This window comes from Dromaius novaehollandiae, chromosome 2, assembly GCF_036370855.1.
Source record: "Dromaius novaehollandiae isolate bDroNov1 chromosome 2, bDroNov1.hap1, whole genome shotgun sequence".
NCBI lineage: Eukaryota > Metazoa > Chordata > Aves > Casuariiformes > Dromaiidae > Dromaius > Dromaius novaehollandiae.
Window position 1 is genome coordinate 132843797 of NC_088099.1, and position 20958 is coordinate 132864754.

A 20958-nucleotide genomic window follows, 5' to 3' on the forward strand; every position below is an offset into this window, starting at 1 on the left:
TCTAAAACCCAGTTAGGGAAAAGTATTTCTGAGAAGATGCTTTTATCTGAAGTACTGAAAATTTTGTATACCTTAAGACATCTTTTTGTTAAACTCATGCAATGGATGTCATCTAAAAGTTTTGATTTCTGGAAGTAAACTGAGGTTCTTATTTCATGGCTGAAGTAGTTCTTTTCAGTCTGAGTTTATTATAGCTGCTTGTTTTTGCATCTCTTCCTTTCGTCCATTGTGCAAGTTAAAGTAGAGGAATAAATGAGACATTTGAATTCTATTTTTTTTTAATCTTTAGCATGATTATTAAGAAGGCAAAAGTGAATATATTTCATTTTCTTTACAGTTAAAGTTTCATGAAGGTGGATTTTAAAACATTATGCTTGAATTAGAACAGAACATTCTGTGGGGAAAGTTGTCTTTATTTGAGCAAATGTGTATACAGTATATGTATGTGTATATATGCACACCTATGCACTCAGAATTACATATGTTGGGTTTTTTTCAACCTATAAAATATCTTTCTGGAATTAGACGAAATTTGCTTACAATATCTGCTTAGAAATTTGACTCTATCCTTCCATAACATTTTGTTATACTGTATGCAGCATCATATATTGACTTAAATTTTTTAAAATGTGTAAATATATCTTTGTCTCTCAGAAACTGATGTTTTAGCAGATGATCTTGGAGCAATGGAGCCTGAAACGTATGAAGTTCCAGGTATAGTTCTGTTTTTTCCAAACTCTGTAATACTGGTTTTATGCCTTAATATAGCAAATGATAGGAGAAGGCAAAAAAGAAACTGTTCAGCTGGTTTAGTAATACATAATCTTGAAAACATTTTTCCCCCCAAAACTGTTCTTGATTGTCTTGGATATTTTTACTCTGACTGAGAGGAGTGTGTCATATTTGCTATTGCAAATGCTACTATAAGGAAGGGACTGATAGGTGTGAAAACTTTGCTTTCAGTAGTGCAAGAACTCCATTTATACTTTTTTTTCTGTGTTTCTGGCTGTTGTAGATGTGTGTTTAGTACCTAGATAAACAGATCTGTGGTTGTATCTAAGAATGTAAGAATGAGGTTTATTACTCATATTACTCTGTCTCCTTTTTTTCTACAATGCTAAAATTATTCTGGGCATTGTTTTAGTCTTCAGTCAGAGATTTGTCTTCCTACTTGAAACCTTGCTGTCATCTTCTGAAAGCATACCTTTCCATCAGGACTGTTTCTTTATGGCCACTTATACTATCAGAGAGTCAATCAGCATCAAATGCTTCCTAATGAACTATCCTTGCACTGGCTTCTGTACATCCTAATTGATCTTAATGTGTTTTGAAATTTTCCCTGGGCTAATGCAGTAAGCATCTAGGCTTCTTCATGCTGCACTTGATGCCATATAGGAATTTTCATACTTTGGTTTCATTAATCCCTCTCTCCCTGCAGTTTTGTTATCATGCCTAACCTATAAAAAGTTGGAGAGATCTATTTAGGACTTTAAGTGCATATTACAGTTTTTCTGTTGTCTGAAAAGTATTTTCTTCTGGATGTTGGTAATTCTCTATAGTACACGTAAGCCTCTTTAATTTACATCCAGTATTGATTTCTGTTTGGACTAGGCTTATTGTCTTTGGCTAAATGTTAGTTCTGGATTTTGCAGCATTGGTTAATGCCAAATATGGCAGGACAGTAATTTTGTTTCTGTTTGATACAGCTAAAACTGCTTATTTCCATCTTTGGGAGAGAGTGCTGCTTTCCAGCTACCAATTTGGAATCCACGCTGCTAAACTTCAAAAGAAAAAAGAGTAGTTACTTTACCTTCAGTGCTGTGTGTTAAGTTTGGTGCATCCTATTGAGTGTAGTTACAGCATCTCAAAGAATTGCAGGCACAGGGGAAAAGAATCTAAATTTTTAGCTAATCTATGAAAAGAAGTAAATTGCTCTATTTCTGTAATACTGTAAGTGAATGTACATATTTTTCAAGGTCTGTTTTCTGGCTACCATAGACAGTGGCTGTTCTCTATAGATAAGCACTAGTGATTCTTTCTGCACACTAAGAAGCTACTTTAGAATTTTGAGGATAAGGGAACATTACATTTTTGATTCATATTAGGAGAGCCATTCAAAAAATCTTCCTAGCAACTCATGGCTTTCATGGGTCTAGTTTTCATACTGAGGATATATCATAAGACTGGAAGAGAGGGTGGTTCAAAATCTTCCATTGGAATGATGTGTCCAGTTGCAAAAGTCTATTTGTAAGGTTTTAATTGGTCAATTTGCAACTAGATCTATACTGCAGAGCCACTTTTAGCTGTTGAAAAAACAAATTGTGGATGGAAATTAAAATAATAGAATGTTTAAAGATGTACTGTTTTTTCATTTTTAATTTACAGTTTCATTTGATTATGATATGGGTGTGGAAAACACAGTAAGTGAGCCAGAAGCTCCAGGTTTGTAAATTTTCGTAACTTCAAATTGCACTGTAATCACTTATGCCTTTTTTTAAAGTGCTTCGAAGTCATGTGTTGTATTTGCTGTGCAGTCACACTTAATTTTCAAATAGTTTTTCAAATAGTTTCAAAAAACTCTGATTTTTGCAGTACTGGTATTGTAGCTATATTACCATTACAGTTGTGAACACAACACTCCATGAATCCAATCCACAAGAACTTATATGGGCTTTATCTTATTATGTGAATAGTTATCCGGTCTAATCAATGGGGTCAAGTCCTACTTATATTTTCAATTTTAAGCCAAACTATAAATACCTATAAACTTATTATATTGTGTGACTTCTGGGTGTGTTTACAATCCAGTTGTCACTTTCAAATAAAACATTATGTTATTAATTCAAGTATGTTTAGTTCTGTGTTATTCATGAGATAAGTAGTATGTGACATTTTAACTTCTCTTACACTTTTTAGCTATTGCATAACAATTTGATTAGAACACAAAATATTTAATATTTTTATTTAAGGTGATACTGAGCTAATGCGAGAAGATGCTATTGAACATCATACAGGTACAATCTAAAACCTTGGTTTTTTCTTATGAAAGGAACTTGCATTGACCTTTCTCACCCAAACCAAGGCCAAAAAAAAAAAAAAAAAAGAGCCTATAAATAGTATCAACTTCTTGGTAAATCATTTCATTCATGCTTTTGTTTACATTCTCAAAAATGCAGACCAACGTGCATAATACTTTAATATGAGCCAAATATATTTTAAATTGCTTAGAAGTGTTTCTGCAGGTAAAATATGTTTAGCATTTGCCCAAAACTTTGAAGTTAGTGTGTATAAGTGTTAGGGAATAAGTAATGTCTTTCAAAATAAACAAAAAACCTCACCTCCCCCCCAAACCAAAGCATTTCAAATTATCCTGTAAAATCTTGCTGTATATAGAAATGACTTATGAGCATTTCCATTATGAAATGTAGGTCATTTGTACATCATTTAATGAATTTTATGAGAAAAGCCTGCTGATTTTGTTGAACGTTATTTTTAAGTCCATGTTATGATGCTGGAAAATGTTTCTTTTTTTTCTCCCCCAAAAATCTAAAAAAACCCACCATAAGTGGAATTCTTAATAATATTAAGTTTTAATACAATGTAAAATACAATGTATTTGAATAGTTTTTCTTGTCTTGAATAAACTTGACACTATTATTTGTGTATATTTATTGTCTTTAAACTTTCATGAATTTTAATACTGATATATACTTTTTAACAGAGGACAGAGTGCATGGGGATTACAATGAAGAACACGGTATGGAAACTGTTACCTTTAGTGAAATGGCAGTATTATAACCCTTTTTTCATCATATTATTATGAAAGTCTTTAATTAATATGAAAGTGAAATTGCTTTGTCTTAGAACTTTTCCGGGCTTCCACATTACTTTGTAAGTTCTCTGAGGGACTTCTGATGTTCAAACCCCCTGCGGGAGTGTATTTGTAAGGAATGAATTGGAATTTAACACTGGAACAAGTGTGGAGTATTCCTATAGGTTATATTCCTATACCGATCCCCTTTGTCATGCTTTATATGTGATACAAACATGTTGAGGACTTTGCATGCCCTTTTTCCTATTAAATTCTAGCTAAGTCAGCTGTAGTTCATTGGATCTGTGTAGCTCAGTGCTGCCTTTTACTGTGCTCATCTTGTCCATAACTATCCAGTACTTCAGAGATTATTTTGATTTAGTTTGATTTGGTTAATGATTTACTAATGATTACTAAGACCAAAGAAAAAAAGAATCAAAAAAAAAAAAAAAAAAACCTAGTAGCCCCAGAGTCCCCAAACAATGGCATGTGGTTATGATTCCTTCTGTGAAGTCCTCCTGATGACTACCTTACTATAGAGGAGTTAAGCATATCTCCAAAACACTCTTGTTTACAGCCTATCCTGTCTACTGAGCAAAGGATAGTGTTTTTTAACTTCAAAAAAAAAAATTACTTCTTTGTCACTAAGAAATCCTGACTTCCATCTTTCCATCTTTGGGATAGAAATCCAGATCCCATTGAAGGAGTTTTAGTGGCCTGAAGGCACATTCAACCCCTAGCCCATATCTCTCTCCCGTTACCCTGCTTATTTGCCTCAGCTGTCAAGTCCTTGAACAAAACCTGTGAGCATAAATGGGATGTAAAAGCTAGAGAGACCTAGCTTTTTTCCTGAGCTTATGGTTTATTCTGCGTTCCAGGAGAATCTTATTTTACCATCAGTTCCTAGTCAGGAATCCCTTCTGCTTCTCACACCAAGAGATCAAAGAGAAGTGCAACTCCATCATACGTAGTGGTGAGATGAAGAAAAGACCCCTTCACAGACCCTGCCTCCAGGAGAGTCTGTACGTGCTTTTGATGCAAGATGATCGTAGAGATTTCTGAAGGAATTTGCATCAATTCATTGTACAATCAGTTCCAAAACCATTTCACATTCTGCAGTCTATTCTGACCATGGCACAATGACAATGAATTAGTCTATTTTGTCAGTAGTTTATGGACTTTGACAAGAAAGGTTTCATGTGCAATCACGATCGAGTGCTGCAATATGAGTTAAAAATACTATCCAATGAATCACGTTTTTTAAAAACTATTTCTATACCATTCCAAATTCTGTGATTAGGCTGATGAAGATAATAGGTAGTTCCATTCATTTTCTAAATAAGAAATTCCAAGATAGTTGATTGTCAAAAAAATGTATTTCTTGGCTACTAAATTGCCAGGCTTTGACCCTTCCCATAAAAACATACTTTTAGCTATATGGATAATGGAACAGGTTTGCTCTTTTTTCTGGAGAAGAGAGTTTTGTGACACCTGTTTCTAGTGTCAGAAAAGAAGGCATGGAGGCACAACATGGAGATCTGCAATTCTTACTCTCAAATGTAAGGCTTCTGTTCTTGACATTAGCTTCAGAACTGCAACAATTCACTTCCACCAGGAGAATTGTTTTATATCTCCAGATGCAAATGTCTTAAAAATCAGCAAAGTATAAACTTCTCTATTCTAGATCCACTATATATTCTGGATCTCTATCAGACGTGTTTCTCCTCTTATGGCAGATCCTCTGATGTAGTATATTCTTCCAATCTTGATGCTTCCTAGAATTCGCAGAAAGCTGGGAGGGCAGTGCCCAGATGATTGACTATCCCGATGTGGCCAAAGCAGTTCAGCTTCTATTCTGACTGTTACTTTATATGCCTTGGTTCTTGATTCAGGACACAGATCACATAATAGGATTCCAGCTGACAGTGAATTTTTCCTATCTGTATTCCTGAGTGATCTCACTGAAGTGATATTCAGCAGCAGCATTAGCAGCATCAACAAAGAGCTTATTAGAGCTTTTGCTTGTATAAGCCTTCTCCCTCTCTCTCCCGTCTCTCCCCCACCTTCCCTCCCTCTCCCCTCCCTTCCCCCTCTGTCTCTCTCTCCTCCACCCCCCTCTCTGTTTCATTTGTGCAGGTAGATATGCCAAAACTTTAGCTTTATGTTCACATTTGGTATTTATGTGTAAAATTCCCACTAAAAGCTCCAGTAAGGTTTAGTGTATCTAGTCAGGCCCCAAAACTAGAGAAACTATCTGAGAGCATTACATTTATCAGTAAAGGAATGAATTAGATGCCTAACATCTAAACTTATCAGGTAGGGCATAGTTATTTTTAGGATACTTTGTGTAAATCAGCCACCCAGGAACTTTATTCTTCTTTCCTTTCAGAACCAAAACAGGAAGAGGAGACTGGGAGCCAAGATACAGGTATAGACAGTATATCTATAGGTGACATTTAGAAAATCTTTGTTTCATATGTAATTACAGTGGAAATATGTCTAAAATAAATGTTACTGGAATATAAACACTAATTTTAAAAATCAGGGTTTTTTTTAAGTAAAGATAGCATAAAAAAGTGAACTTCATTTTGTCATCTAGGTATATTGGAATATTACATCTATGTGATGTTCTATCACAGTGTATTACCAACTATGGAAAAGGTGCTTTACAGTGTATGTAGTATATGGTTAGGTCTTTAACTGTGAATTGAGACAAGATTCTTCCTTTAGTATACCATTCTCAAGGATACATCTTTAAGGTCTTTAAGGTCTTTAAAGGCTGCAGTATGAGACAAAATGGAAATCTGAGTTTCCTGGAGATAGGGAGAAAAGAGGGTACATGGGGCTTTCCACAAGCATTTGGAATGTGGTAGTTCACCATAGACCTTCATCCTGCTGACTGCCAGGAGCCTTGCAATAACCTTGTAACCAGTGCTTACTGCCTTAAGTTCACAAAGAAGCATTTTTCTCAAAAAATATATATTAAAAAAAAAAATCCCGCAAACCTGTATGTAGGAATGGGTTGGGCAGGAGAAGTGTTGGAAAGGAAGCAAGGAGAGACAAAGTGCAAAACAAATTAGCCATCTGAATTACTGACTAATGATAAAATTCACTGTTAAATTTTTTTTTAGCATATATATAGATTTTTATAGTACTACCCCTTGCAATTAGTTGAAGGATCATCTGTTCGCATCTGTAGACTATTTGGAGTCAGAGACGGAAAACGGAATCAGGAGACGAATTACTTTTGGGCCACTATCTTTTTTCCTTTTAACTATTTATTTTTTATATTATGTTGCATCACAAGGATAAAAGCTTTCAATAATATTCCACAATGATCAACAGTCCTCCTCCACTCCTATCATTACTTTTTGTCTTTCTTTGCAAACCATGCTTTTTGGTTGAATTCTGTTCTGATTTCTTTCTGGGATAGCAGAGTAGATGGTCCTGGAACAAAGGTAACAGGAGTTTTAGGAAACATATTAATAAACGCAGTCAGTATGAGTAAGCTTTTTAAAGGCAAATGCATTTTCAAAACGAACTTTTCAGTTACTAAAAAAGTCTTTAAGTTTGCACTGTTCTTATCTTGCTTGACATCCCCTTGAGGTAAAGGTCTTTTAAGATAAGAGCTTATGAGGGTTTTTTGTTTGTTGTTTAATACTACTAGTAAATGCAGCTGATACTGCAAAAGATAAAAGTGAGAGTAGTGACCATTCTCAAAAGGATTAAGGATTTTTTTTTTAATAGAAATCAGTTTTTAAAGTTACTGAGAGTTGATGCAAAAAAGGCATTTGTTTAAAAGGTAAAATTTGAAATATTTACCCATTGAATATAGCAGTTCTATAGTGAAAAAGGAAAGAAAATTTAAGGTTTTTTTTTCCAAATTCATCAAATTTCAGGTTTGTCTATAGCAATTCACTGTTCACAACAATTAAGCATGTCTGTGTCAGCTTTGTTCTTTTGTGTTGTATGTAAGTTTTATCAGTATAGAGCTCAATTTCATCTTTGCTAAGAATTACATGTTTCCTTAGCTGTCGAGGACGTTCCTGAGGAGATAAATGAAGTCACAGAGCCGGGTATGTATTTCGTGATTGAGATCTTAAAGTGTTTAAGTGAAATATATACATTTTAAAGTGTGATGTAAAAAGTGATAATCATATGCTCTTTTTTTTAATACTTTCTTTTATAGATGAAGTTATTGAAGATTTGGAAATTGATGAAAAGCTGTCAGGTATGATTTTTTTTATAGTTCACTAAAGAAAATACTTTTCTTCCTTCCGTATTTGTTAATATAATTCCTTACGTGTCAAAAATGCATAGAAATGTGCTATCTTCCAGCTTCACTTCGAGGGGCAGAGTGTGTTCTGTTCAAAGATTACTGCTCAAGAAGACAGTTGTAAATTTTTGTATTTGTTGCACTGGTGCCAGGGAATTTCAGATGACTACTGAGTCAAATGTAATTCAAAGCTGTGCTCCAAGGAGGTCAAAGCAGCAGTGAAGATTTTTTCAAACATGACTTCAGTTCAGTCAGATAGAGCAAAGTGATCTATGCAGGAGTTTTGTCTGAGCAGTGATGGTAGAATTTGATGCTCTGTCACTTAGTTTTTCCTTTTGAAAAATATGTTCTAATTTAAGTAATTGGGGAAGTGATCACTGGTGTTTCACAGAAATAACAGTTGTAACCAAAAATCACTTCAGGAGTAATAGGAATTAAGTCAATAATTAAGAAAGGACTAACCTTTTGGACATAAAATCTATTTGGTGCCATTTTTCTACTGTTAAATTAACGTGGTTGCTTGTTCTGCAGTTTTAATTCTTCCTTGTTGTTTGATGTTGATTTAATGGGGGGGGGGGGGAGGGGAGAGACGAAAACAAAATTGTGACAGTACTGTGTGTAACTTTCATCATTAATTTTCTTTCTAACAGTAGAAAGTAAACATACCGAAGATAAAGTGGCGACTGAGCCTGAGGAATCAGGTTTGTATAGTACCATTTGCATGAATTTACTGCTTTATATACGTAATAAAAATTTGGGAATGATGAATATTGTAGAATAGAATTTTGTGCTATAATGGAAATATATTCATAACTTCTTTTTCTGTTTCTGAAGCTTTTTTATTTTAAGGACAAACATAATGATGTGTTTGTTGGATTCTAACATTGTTGTATTTTTAATGATATTATTTTAATAGTTTGCATAGCACTACTCAACGTTGGAAGTTGAGTGTTCCCAGTTCAGAAAAACTTATAGCAATAAAAATGGCCATATTAGGTCATGTGAAGGTGAAGCTTTCCTTACTACGCTCCATCTGCCACATACTCAAGAAAAAGACTCTAAGAAGTAAGATAAGTGGAATGTTCACCAGCTTTGTGCAGTGTACTTACAGACTTCCTGATTCAGAGAATGTTTCCTTCTCTTCAAATTTTTCATATTGCCTACACTTAGCATCCTGGCTATTACGAATTCTTTTCTGTTGTGCCTGACTCCCTGCATGCATGCATAGGAAGTGTAGGTATTCAGATCAATACCAAGAGCTGCTCTCTGAAACTAGGTATCAGAAAACATGGCTGTAATCTTGGTGGATTTAGCACCTGGTGTCTGTGTTGTAGTCATCTATCCAGAAAGTATCTGGCCTCTCTCAATAAGCTGTAAGAGAATACTGGGCAGACTTTCTTCTTTTGTAGTTAACTGATATCAAAGCAATCCTAATTTCAAGTTTATTGTGCTCTCAGAGATTGGATATCATTAAAATGGAAAGCAATAATAAGAAGAAAGTACTTCATCATAAGCAGATAGGAGAAAAATAAATGACAAACTGATCTTTCATATTACATTGGATGTGCAACACAAGACAGTGTGCAACCACCTGTCTGTTAATTAGCAGTGATGAGAATGAGAAGAAACCTCCCTTAACTGGTGTACCTTTGCAGAGTCTGGATTATCTATCACATTTAGCTACAACATTTTGAAGTTTTTGGTAGCAGTATCCTTCTTTGCTGGCAGTCCGTAAGAGTGTGAGCAAAATAAGACTTCCTTTTTGAGGGGGTTAGGAGGGGAGAGGCATTTAAATCATAGTGGTTATTGGAAATCCCATGTATTCTTTACTTTGAGAATTTTGCTGGTGACTAACTTAAGCATACATCCTGGATTAAAAAGAACTGAATTTTGAAGTTAGAATATTTCACAGCTACAGATACAAACATGATGAGTATGTATGTTTTTTAAAGTTCCTACTGAGAGGCATATGAAACTGTGGGAGATGAGATTTGTGCTTTAGATGGTCCAATTTCAGATTTTTAAAATTTCATTTTTGAAACAATATGTAGTCCTGCAAATTATTTTTTGGCCTACTTTAATATTAATGTTTTCCTTGGAAAAATTTAGATGAGATAATTTGCATCTCACTTCTGCAAAAGTAGTACTAGTGACCAATCTTGCTAAGTCTTTGTTTTGAACATGAATTGTCATGGATGAGTGGAGAAATGCACTTCCTTCATAGGAGAGAAGCAGCACTGTGTTTTATTGCGGTAAGACAGTGACTTAACAAAGTGCAATCATAAATAGGACAATGATTTAACGAGGTTCAATGGCAAAGTTCACTCAGATATTTACTGGATGGAGGACAGGGTCAACTGAAAGTGTCAGGGAGACCCTCCCATTGAGTCATGAGGTTCAGAAAGGACCCTCTTGCTCTCCAAACTCCTCCTCAGAGGAGCCTGGGTGCAGCTGGATCCAGTCCTAGCCCCAGACTTCAATGACAGTTTATGTCTAAGAATTATGTGTAAGGTATGCAAAGGAGACTTGGTCAGCAGTTTATGTCTAAGGGACTATGTGTACAATCAATCAAAGATACAGCCTAGCAAAGTTTTGGAAAGTTTACAAAGCTTCAGCATGTTATTAGTCACTTACCAAGGATCTGTCATGGGTAAGGAATCTCTCAACCTCAAGGAGTAACCTTGAGAGGCATCCCTGCTCAAGAAGAGTTTCCACAGTACAGCCTGCTTCACACAGGAGAGCTCAATGGGCTCTGGGCTGCCCCCTATTTATGGGGGGGGAGAGATGACTGACTCATATTTGCATGCTAGATGGGCCTTAGCTGGTGCATGCTCAATTAGCCCCTGCCTACATGCTGTTTATGAGGAGGTCAGGTTGAGGGGAAGAGAGCACATGGTGGGGGGAGAAGGAGCACATTGTCACATAAAGAAAAATGGAACTTTTTGTAAAGATTTTAAGAACTATTCAGTTTGAAATGATTGTTCACTTTTGATTTACAGAAATGCCTGTTCAAGTTGAGGATTATTCAGATGATAATCTAGTGGGTAAGTTAAGATTAAGTGGGGTTTTTTTTCCCTCCAAAAAAAAAAAAAATTTCAAATTATAGCTCATTGGAAAATTTGCAAAGGAATTACCTGGTGGTAGGGAGTGAAGGGATAAGGTTATTGTAATTTCAAGATGATTCCTATTTTTGAAGCAATAATATTTATCTTGGACTGGATAAATGCTACTGATAGTTATTGAGTTATATGGAAGCAGTTCCAGAAAAAGCCGTGACTACTTTTAAATTAAAAATTCATTTTAAATGATTGCAGAGAGATAGTTGAGTATTTTTGCTGTAAAGGGGAAAATAAACTTTAGATCTCAAAATATGGGCCTACCTCCTTTATAGGGTGAGTGATTGCGTGTGGTGATATTAATGTCATTGCTCTGTGTATCAGTCAACTTCACTGGAGTTCGACCACAGCACATTCTTTAGCCACTGATCTGGAACCAGAACTTTTTTCTCATGTTGTCACATATTTTTTATTGACACAACTGATTTTAAGAACCAGAGCACTTCCAGTTCTTCCATCAGGTGTCTGAGAGAATAGTGAAAATAGTATTTACCAAAACCATCTTTAGAGTAGCTACCTAATGAACCTGTACCTCTGAAAGGAGAAATAATTTCTAGGTTTGAACCTGATGCATATTGTTGCATCTGATCTGATTTTCAGAGTTGAGTTTTACAAGTTGCTAGTGTGTTCTCTGTAACAATGTAGTTGTGCTGAGTGAAGTATTGAATTGTATCTCTTAACAGTGACCTCAGGGAAGTTACAATCCAGAAGCCCTGAGAGTTTATGCAATTTTGTTTCTGCTTTGTTCTGATTAGGCTGAGTCAGTGACAACATAGCTGTTAAGCAAAGGAGTTTTTGAGTCTTTCTGCATTAGCTAGTCATTGCAATATGCAGGACCTGTTAAGTGGTGTGGTGCCCAGGTTATTCTGTGAGTTGTTTTGGGGGGGGGTTTTGGTTTTTGGTTTTTTTTTTTTTCCTTGTGGGGAAAAAGAGGAGGCCTGTATGATTATCCAATACAGACTGGAGGCATAGTTTATTTAGTGTATTAATTTACATGCTGAACCTTAGCTGAGATTATTTGAAATGCTTGCAGTAGCACATTACGTCTGTGTGGTCTTTCTAACCACGTTTAGCACAACTGTTGCATGATTTTGAAATGTTTTAAGCAGTAAGTGATCATTAATAGAGGCTTAATCTAAAAAACATTTTGTTTCATAATGAATATGAAATTTTTTTATCCAAAGCTTATGAACAGCATCAGAACAAGGAGTAGATATCTTTGACAGCATAGGCAAAAAAATTTAGTGAAGATAGGAGTAAATTGGTTTGTTGTGTTTTAAGTTGCAACTGTAGAACAAGAAAAGATATATCTGTTTTCGCTCAGAAAAATGTTTCAACTTGCTGCTTTAAGTTAAAATAGGGAAATAGTCCCTGGTGGGACTATTGCAAAGTCTCAAAAGTTGATAATTCTACTTGCACAGTATCAGCTATATTGATATGAGGGTATTGAGGTGATCTTGACTTGCATAAACTATTTTAAAACTATATTCAGAATCCAAGTATCAGTTCAAAATCTTTGACTTTTGTTTGTATGGATCATATTGGTGTAGCTTTTTGTGCCGTAATTTATGACTCAATTTTGTAGCAGTAAATACATTTCCCACTTTCACGAAAAAGAAATCTTACGTGTATTGCACAGTAGTGGATGTTTTTTTAAATATTCCATGTTTATAGCTTCTTTTAATTGCAGGAGGACTTTTGAATATGATGGTGGAATTGAACTTTATTGTCTATTTTTGCCCTCTTGGAGTTGTCCTTCCAGTTGTCCTTTTCTTATATTGTGATTCAAAGAGTCCTTACTGTTTTTGAACACCGTTAAGATTAAAAATGACTTGCAACTTGCAGGTTGCTTTTAGCACTCCAAGTAAAATGTCTTGATAAATTCTGTTTTAAGTTCTGATATAGTCTCTGCCAGCATCATTGATTAACAAGCATCAAATTTTGCTTTTCTGAAAAGGCTGATTTTGCGGGTAGGGAAGGTTTTTATTATTCTTGGAACTACCATAATTTAACTTTCATTTTACTTCAAGATACATTTTGCAGCCTCCTGTTTAAAATATGAGGAAATTTAATCTTTCTTGGCTTTATTAGCAAACATAGGATGCAGAGAACATAATACTGAATTGCCGTGTTATATATAATTAATGACTTATATTAGCTGATATCTAGAAAGTAAATTACGACAAAAAAAGAGCAAACCAGAATCTACGTCTTCTAAGTAAGGCTTAGCTGATATGCACGCACAAATTTCTCATCATAAAAATTCCTTGTGCTGAAATAGTAGGTATTTTTGATCTTTTGGAAAGGTTTTTTTTTATTTTTTTTCCCTTTAGTTGTTTTCAAAAGTGAGTGCAACACACTTCTTAAACCATGAGTTTAGCTTTCAAGGGAATGTTATCACTATTCTGGTACCTCTTGTGGAAAAAAGTAATAATAGCAGTGGAAGGAGTAAACATTTTCTTTTGAAAAAAAATTGAGTATTTTGTGTAGTTACGTAAGAACCACTTTGAAGGCGGAAAAGTCATCAGCCAGTCATGTAACACTTTTTACAAACAGCTTATTATCTGCACATAAAGTATAATTGAAATTGTATAGCATCCCTGAAAATTAGGAGAAGGAGGAGGAGACATAAGTAAACTAAAAGTTCCACTACTATTGAATATGCTTTCTTCCCCTTTTATGATGTGAGAATTTAAGTTCAAAGGAAACATTTTCTCATGCCATTTTCACTTTTAGAGTCTGAAATTCATATTTACCAGGGAGTCAAATTTTATTTTGTTTTGTTTTGATGAAAAAGTTCATATGGTTTGTTGTTAGAATTTTATTTCTCTTTGTTCATGCAAATTCAAGTTTGCAAAGAAGTATTCCCTGTTAATTCAGCAGTCATATATGAAGTTCATTATATTAAAGACAGTTAAGAACTGTCTTCTAAATGAAGAATGCCTATATGCAAATATGCACTTTCTATAATTACATGAAAAATTTATCTATTTGTGAAATAAACTTAGATTCAGGTAGTTACAAAAATAGTTAGAAACGTTACTACAGACTCCTTATTCTCAGGTACTATACAGTGATGCAACTGCATCTGAATTATGGTGGCATCTGTTTGTATCAGGTTGTCTGATTTTTGTCTGAAACATAGGAAATTATTTGTTTTGGTAAGAAAGAAAGAGATAGTTCTGGGGAAGAATGTAGCTGTGAGGAAATTTTTTGCATGTCCAGCGAGAAGAGGTTTGGGATGGGATGTGAATATGTTGGAGGGCGTGTCAAAAATTTCCTGATGACTTTAGGGCATATTACAAGAAAATTTAATACTAAGCAACTGCATCTTTAAGCATCCATATGTATTGCTTTTTAATTCCCCAAATTTACTTTTAGGATTACAACCAATATAGCTTACCACCAATAGGGTAGTCTAGCTGCAATTATAGTCTACATTTTTGTAAACTGTTGCACTTGAGTGGTATAATAGGCCAGCTTGAAATGTTACTCACTTAGGATTTCTGGCCTATTTTACATTGGCATGCAATTTGCAGTGGTTTTGATAGTATAGTACTTATTGGAGACATACCTGAGGGGAAACATTTGATTTTTTTTGAGATACCTTTGCTCTCTGTAATTAGATTTGGATCCTTCCTCTGTATTTTCAGACTTAAAATATTTTAATTTTTTCCCCCCCTTTCATCTTGCGTTCTTGACATTTTTACAACCCCACATTCATTTATCAGCTGCTGAAATGCCCTATGTGTAGAGAAGTTTCCACTTCCCAACTTTGACCCTTCTTCATTCGCTGGTTTTCCTTTTCCATTTTCTTGTCCTTGACTTGAAAAAGGCAATTGTATTCATGCATTTGTGACATGACCCAGATTTCCTTTACAAATTAAATGAAGTGCCATATGCTCAGAAAAAATTACTGTTTAGATAAATATTTAAAGGTTCCTATTTCCCCCCCTCTACAGCAACTTTGTGTATATTCATTGAGTATGATAGCTCTTAGAAATGACAGCTTTCTCAAATTAACTAGCCTGATACAAAGTTGCATTTTTTTCACATTTAAAATGACTTTTTTTTCGAAGTAAGGTGAGTTTTGGTTGGTCCTTTAATATAGATTTCCCCTTATTTTTTCAGATACTTAAAGCTTCAAAAGAAAAGTCCTACATCAGGAGGACCGGCCCTAACCATACGCTACAAAAGGGGAGCAGATGGTTGTAATAGACCTCACGATGTAATTACTGAGCAGTTCAGGGTTTGGGGAGTGAACACTAAAATATTGTAAATGGGTTATAGCCAACTGTCATTTTAGTACGCTTTTTTTAACATTTGGATGTTTAATTTACATTCCTGTCTGATTTTTTCTTGTCAAGTTCAGTGAATTCATTAGTTTCATTTTTCTTCTGTGTTTGTGACAGGCTTGTGAGTTTGATCTGCATTTTATATGTGCTGTTCAAGCAATTTGTTAATATTCTATTTATAATGTAGCAGCAAGCACATTTTTTCAGATTTTAATATATATCTTTTGTTGTGGATTCATACAGTATGTATAGAGCAGTTTGGTCAAATGAAGCGCATAATATTATGAATTTTTACGTGTTTTATAACTGCTGATATAGCATACAGCCTAAATGCATTTTATTGGAAACAGTAATCAGACACACACCGAGCTGTGAAGTTTGACCTATATCTCTTTGCACTGATGTTATGTCATCAGTTACACTACATCAATTTCAGGTCATTTAAAATAGTCTAACAATTTACAAAATGCGTATGTTTAATTCGTAGCAGTAAAATGGCAGATTACTAAATTACTTTTTTCAGAAACCTTTTATGTATGAATTACAGCATTTTATTTATGCACATTTGATTTTAAAGCAAAAAGAAGTCTTGAAACTACATAATGGTCTGACAGGGAGTCAGTGAAGATTGAAACATAGCTGAGTAGCTAGAATCAAGTTGAGTTTAGTAAAATTCTTCTATTTTGCCCACAAATATAATGGTACCACAGCTGGATTCAGGAAGCTGGATTCAGTGAACTCTTGACAAAGTTAAATTTGCATAAATACTGGGCTTGTAAATAAAAAAAAAAAATCAGCTTTGGAACTTTAACCTTAGGAAAATAGGATATCAAAATTTAAGACCTACAATTGTTAATGCTCTTATGACTGTTATATTTCTGAAATTCAGACTTTGAGTGATTTAGAATTTCAATATAACAGGTATTTACCTATTGCATGCTGCTGTTCCACAATTATAAAGACACATTTCATTCTTTGGCATTTTGCATGTGTTCCTTTTTGGCTCAGGAATAATTGCTGTGATTTTAAGAAATTACAAAGTCTGATATGGGAGATTGGAAGAAAGTAAGCAAGCTAAATTTTAAAAAGAAGGATCAATGTTGTAACCCTAACAGTGGTTGCCTTTCAGTTGACAGATTTAAAAAATAAAAATTCTATAACATTTTTTGAAGTTAAGTTTTTAGATGCTTACATCTGTAGTGAAAGGGACATCATATATGCTTGGTTTTTGGGTGGGGATTTCAGTAAGACTCCACATAAGTGAGTGTTACAAGTGAGTAGCAAACATAGAAGATGTCCCAGAGTTATTTCTTTGGACTTTTCAGGAAAGCAATAATACTCTTAGACTGTGATGTGGTTTGGGACAGGATGTTCTTACTAGAGTAAAATTACCTGTGATTGTGAATTGCAGAGCAATAATTTCTACAAAGCCATATTTTCTGAGGAAGCTTGGGAATAATTTTAGACTGGTGAATGGAGGATTTTTTATATAATAATGGCAGCCTATTTGTAGGACTACGGGACTGTGAGAGTTTATTATGCTGTGATCAAATTTTAAACACTTTGTTATTGGTTATGTGATTTTATGTGCTTCGTGTTTACAAGAATATGCCAACCTGGGCAAGGTCCAGAGGACTATAAAAAAAAAAATGTGTATTTCATCCGTTTTAATGTTTGGCTGCAATAAAACACAGAAGAATATCTTTGTCTTTCTAGTGTCATTTTTTGCCTAAGTACAGTGTGTCATAACTATGGAAATAAATATTTACCTCAGCTACTAATTAATGTTACTATTTTTCAAACTAAGCATTAGAATTTTTTAAAATATATTTGAAAATGCAGTATACAAGGAGGAAGAAATCTAGCAAGCAGAAGTGACTCTTATTTCTCCGTGGTAGCATGTGAAGGAGATGGGCACTACTCTAAGGTCGTTCGTTGTCTTCTATAATTGTGTTGTGTTTCTCCTTTTGAAATATGAGCTATTCTGCAATTAGTTTGGCCTGTCTTTTGCCCCAAATTTGTAGTTTCTATTTTTAACTTAGAATGGATGAGATTTTGCTAATTAGCAAAGGCAAACGTGTAGGGGAAATACGATCTCTACCTTTCATAGAGAAATAGTCTACTTTATGGTCCATAGTCTAAATTAGAAGACTAAACAGGTGTTGTGTCTGTGCAGTTGTGTTTCAAAACAAAAAACATCCTTGACCATTTCAGTTTTCATACAGCTCTGTGTTCTAATGTGGAAATAGCTGAATAAAAATTGTAATTAAAAAAGTCCAAAAAACAAATACATTCTTCTTTGTATTTTCACATTGCTACATTTGTTCTTGCTATGTCTTAGTGAAGCTATGAGATTTTGGATTCAGTTGCTTTTCTGGAAATGTTAGGAAAAATACCAATGAGGGAAATAAAAATTTAAATGAAAGTGGGATACACAGTATTATTTTAACACTGAAAATTTGCTACAATTTTAAGAGACTTTTTTGCATTCTCAGAAATTCAAAGTGTCATGTCATGGCATAATTGTTTCTAAGAAGTAGAGAAAAAGGATAAGACATTGCAAAATCTCATGTATTTAATAAATGAGATGGCATGCAATTTGTATGTGTTTGAAAAGTTATGTGAATATAATAAATGTGTAATACAATTTATATTATTGATTAGATTACATGTAAAATTCACGAGTTATGAAATACCTTTTATATTTGACTTGAGTCATTAATTCTCATGCAGAATATTTCATTAACAGAAATTTAGACTTATTTTAACATCAAAAATAGTTTTACTGTTTATGGTAGAAATCTATTCTTTTTGGCAGCATCTGGTGCATACATTGCACAGTGATAGCAAAGCAAGTCTAGAGAGACTTGTTAAAACAGTTTTATCCATAATTTTGATACTAGTTTAAGTTTCTGAAGAAAACGGAGAAATTGAGGAAAGAATGGGAATGGAAAGAAGGGCTAAAAGAATGTTTAGTTTGAGCTAAGAAAAAAGATCTCCAGAGCTAACTAAAGATCAAGTTTTGATAACTTTCAAAAGCAGCTACCAAGAAGGCGAATTTGGAATAAATACAGATCATTGGAGAGGCTTTGGTGAAGTCACTGGCCACTAATTTGTCAAAATACAGATTGGAAAAAAGTCTAGGAAAATTTGAAGAAATGGAGCCTAGAGCAGAAGTAGGTACAGATTGCTGTCGGTAAAATGCTGTATGGGCCTCAGAAATATAGAAATGGGAAGCTGGACAGGAAATGAGAGACAGGAACAGGTACTAGAGCGATGAGACCAGAACTTGTCCTTCCTGTGATGCAACAGGTAGAAATATTGTGAATGTCAAAAAAGGGGCAGAACAGGATCACTGAGTGACCTAGAGGGAACTAGAGAGGAGATGTCAGGTGAGAACATCAGTTTTGGTGATAAGGGAAAAGATACATGAGAAATGGGTGGTTAAGTAGCGTGCTGTATCATGGCTTATTATCCTGCAATGATTTGTTTGTGTGCTTTGAGTTGGATGATAGGGTGAATTTTGTACTATAAAATAGCATATAACATAATATAAATAAAAATAATAGAAATATGATTATATAAACCTTTCTATGTCTCATCTGGAGTTGTGCGTTTACTCTTAAAAATACAATATTTCTGTGGGTACAGTGACAGATGGGCTTAACCATTTATTTATTTATTGTGTTGCATGTGCAAAAAAACCCCAGTATTTCAGCAAGTACTGAACAACACTTGTACTAATGGACTATAGTTGTAGTCCATTATAGTTATACTAATGGACTAACGGGTTATAGTAACTTATTCTGTAAATCTTTGTCAATTAAATTGTAAGTCAGAAATGAAAATGTCAGGATTTTATGATGTAATTGAAGAGATGAATGACTTTCATTGTCACCATATTTATTTGATTTTAACTTATCATAATCTAGTTAATTTTCACTGTGCCTTGGGTTGAATGTAAAAATCAGAGGTGTACTATCTCCATGTTCAGGAGTGGCAGCTGTCAACTTGTAATAAAGGGAGAGATGAGAATATGAAATTATTTGATTTTATGTGTGTGCATGACCCTATTTCTCAATGGAAAAGAAATATTTTTTCATCATTTTTATGTGATGCATTTCACTCCCAAGATAATGCTTCTGAACAGTTTGGTTTTTTTTTAAAAAAAAAAAAAAAAAAAGGACTGAGTTTCCTGTATATAAAAAGTTGGAAGAGTTGGTAGAGGAATGCTTTTTTTTTTTTTTTTTTTTTTTTTTTTTTTTTTTTTTTTTTTTTAAGCCAACTGGTCCTTCTTTTAATATTCTCTAAGTAGTTTTTTGGAAAAAAATATTGGAAGTTTTTTGGGGAGAAATTGGGAACAGAATAACAATGTTAGAATGATGAGGCAAGATGCTTGAAATGTTATAGAGTGGGGCAGCATCGAAGTGCTGAGAGGGGAGAAAAACAGGAGAGAGCAAGCCTGTCTCTGTAGGTGCTGTCTTCACAATATACACATACATGATTTTGCTACAGTGCATAGTATGTCTTTTGCCACAGTATTGCTTAGTTATCATTCAGATATTTATAAAACATGCAGGTTAAATTATTTTAAAAGTTACAGTAAGACAAATGCTTCCAAGTGTCCCAAGTCACTTCTGAAAATGAGATTTAGGTTTCCACTTTATTTTAGCATTTTTTTACTCTTTAATCAAATATATGTATTAAGTTAGTATTCCTAGTAGTTTTTAATTGGTGAACACAACTTTTTCTTACAAAACAGCTTGCATTGTAAGTGTGTATGACTTAAACCTACCAAATATCTAAAGGAGAAAGATTATGAAATATTCTATGATAGAAGAAACCATGTAATATATGAAGCATCTACAGAAAGAGACTTTTTATGTAACTACAGTTCAGACAGTAAATTATGGTTACTTTAAAAAGTAAGATCGTATTTACCTAATCATACCCAATCACATTTTAGAGTGTCAGCTGTAATTTTATATGTAATGTAACTTCATATATTTATGAAAATGTTTTATAATTCTGCTTTTAACTTTTGATCATAACATATTAACATAAATTTATTTCATTGATATTATGTTTTTAATATTCTAGGAAAAAGTGAAAAAGAAACTGAGCAAGAAATAAAAGAAAAAGGTAAGTCTATTGTATTTTAAAAAATAACATTCTGTTTTTCAGAAATTCAGAAGTATGCTTTCTGGGATGGCTGATTTAAATTCGATTAAATAGTGTTGATACTTAGTTTCTGGATATCTTACATAGATAAACTGGAATAGAACAACCATACAGTGTGCCTCTGTTTTTGTAAGTAAACAAACATGTAGTCATTTCAAAAGCAGACAGTACTGAATTTCTCTTTTTGATGGTCACAGATTGCGATAATTTAGTATCAGTAGTCCCTTCTGACAGGGAGTGGGGGCCTCAAAAGGCTGCTGTTGAAAGCTTCTGTTTCAG

The 20958-nt window shown here is 34.0% G+C and overlaps 1 protein-coding gene across 11 annotated transcripts in view; it reads left to right on the top strand.

The window, feature by feature from the left end:
• Positions 1-20958, top strand: part of ASPH (aspartate beta-hydroxylase) — a 117953-nt gene that overhangs the window by 44574 nt on the left and 52421 nt on the right. For 5 of the 11 annotated variants that reach the window (XM_064507490.1, XM_064507481.1, XM_064507484.1 and 2 more), the window contains 10 exons: positions 655-714; positions 2386-2442; positions 2970-3014; positions 3722-3757; positions 6201-6239; positions 7843-7887; positions 8001-8042; positions 8738-8788; positions 11087-11131; positions 20599-20640. In XM_064507490.1, the coding sequence (XP_064363560.1) occupies positions 655-714; positions 2386-2442; positions 2970-3014; positions 3722-3757; positions 6201-6239; positions 7843-7887; positions 8001-8042; positions 8738-8788; positions 11087-11131; positions 20599-20640 (462 nt within the window). The remainder of the gene's footprint in view (positions 1-654; positions 715-2385; positions 2443-2969; positions 3015-3721; positions 3758-6200; positions 6240-7842; positions 7888-8000; positions 8043-8737; positions 8789-11086; positions 11132-20598; positions 20641-20958) is intronic. The other 6 variants (XM_064507482.1, XM_064507486.1, XM_064507487.1 and 3 more) reach the window with 6 other exon arrangements.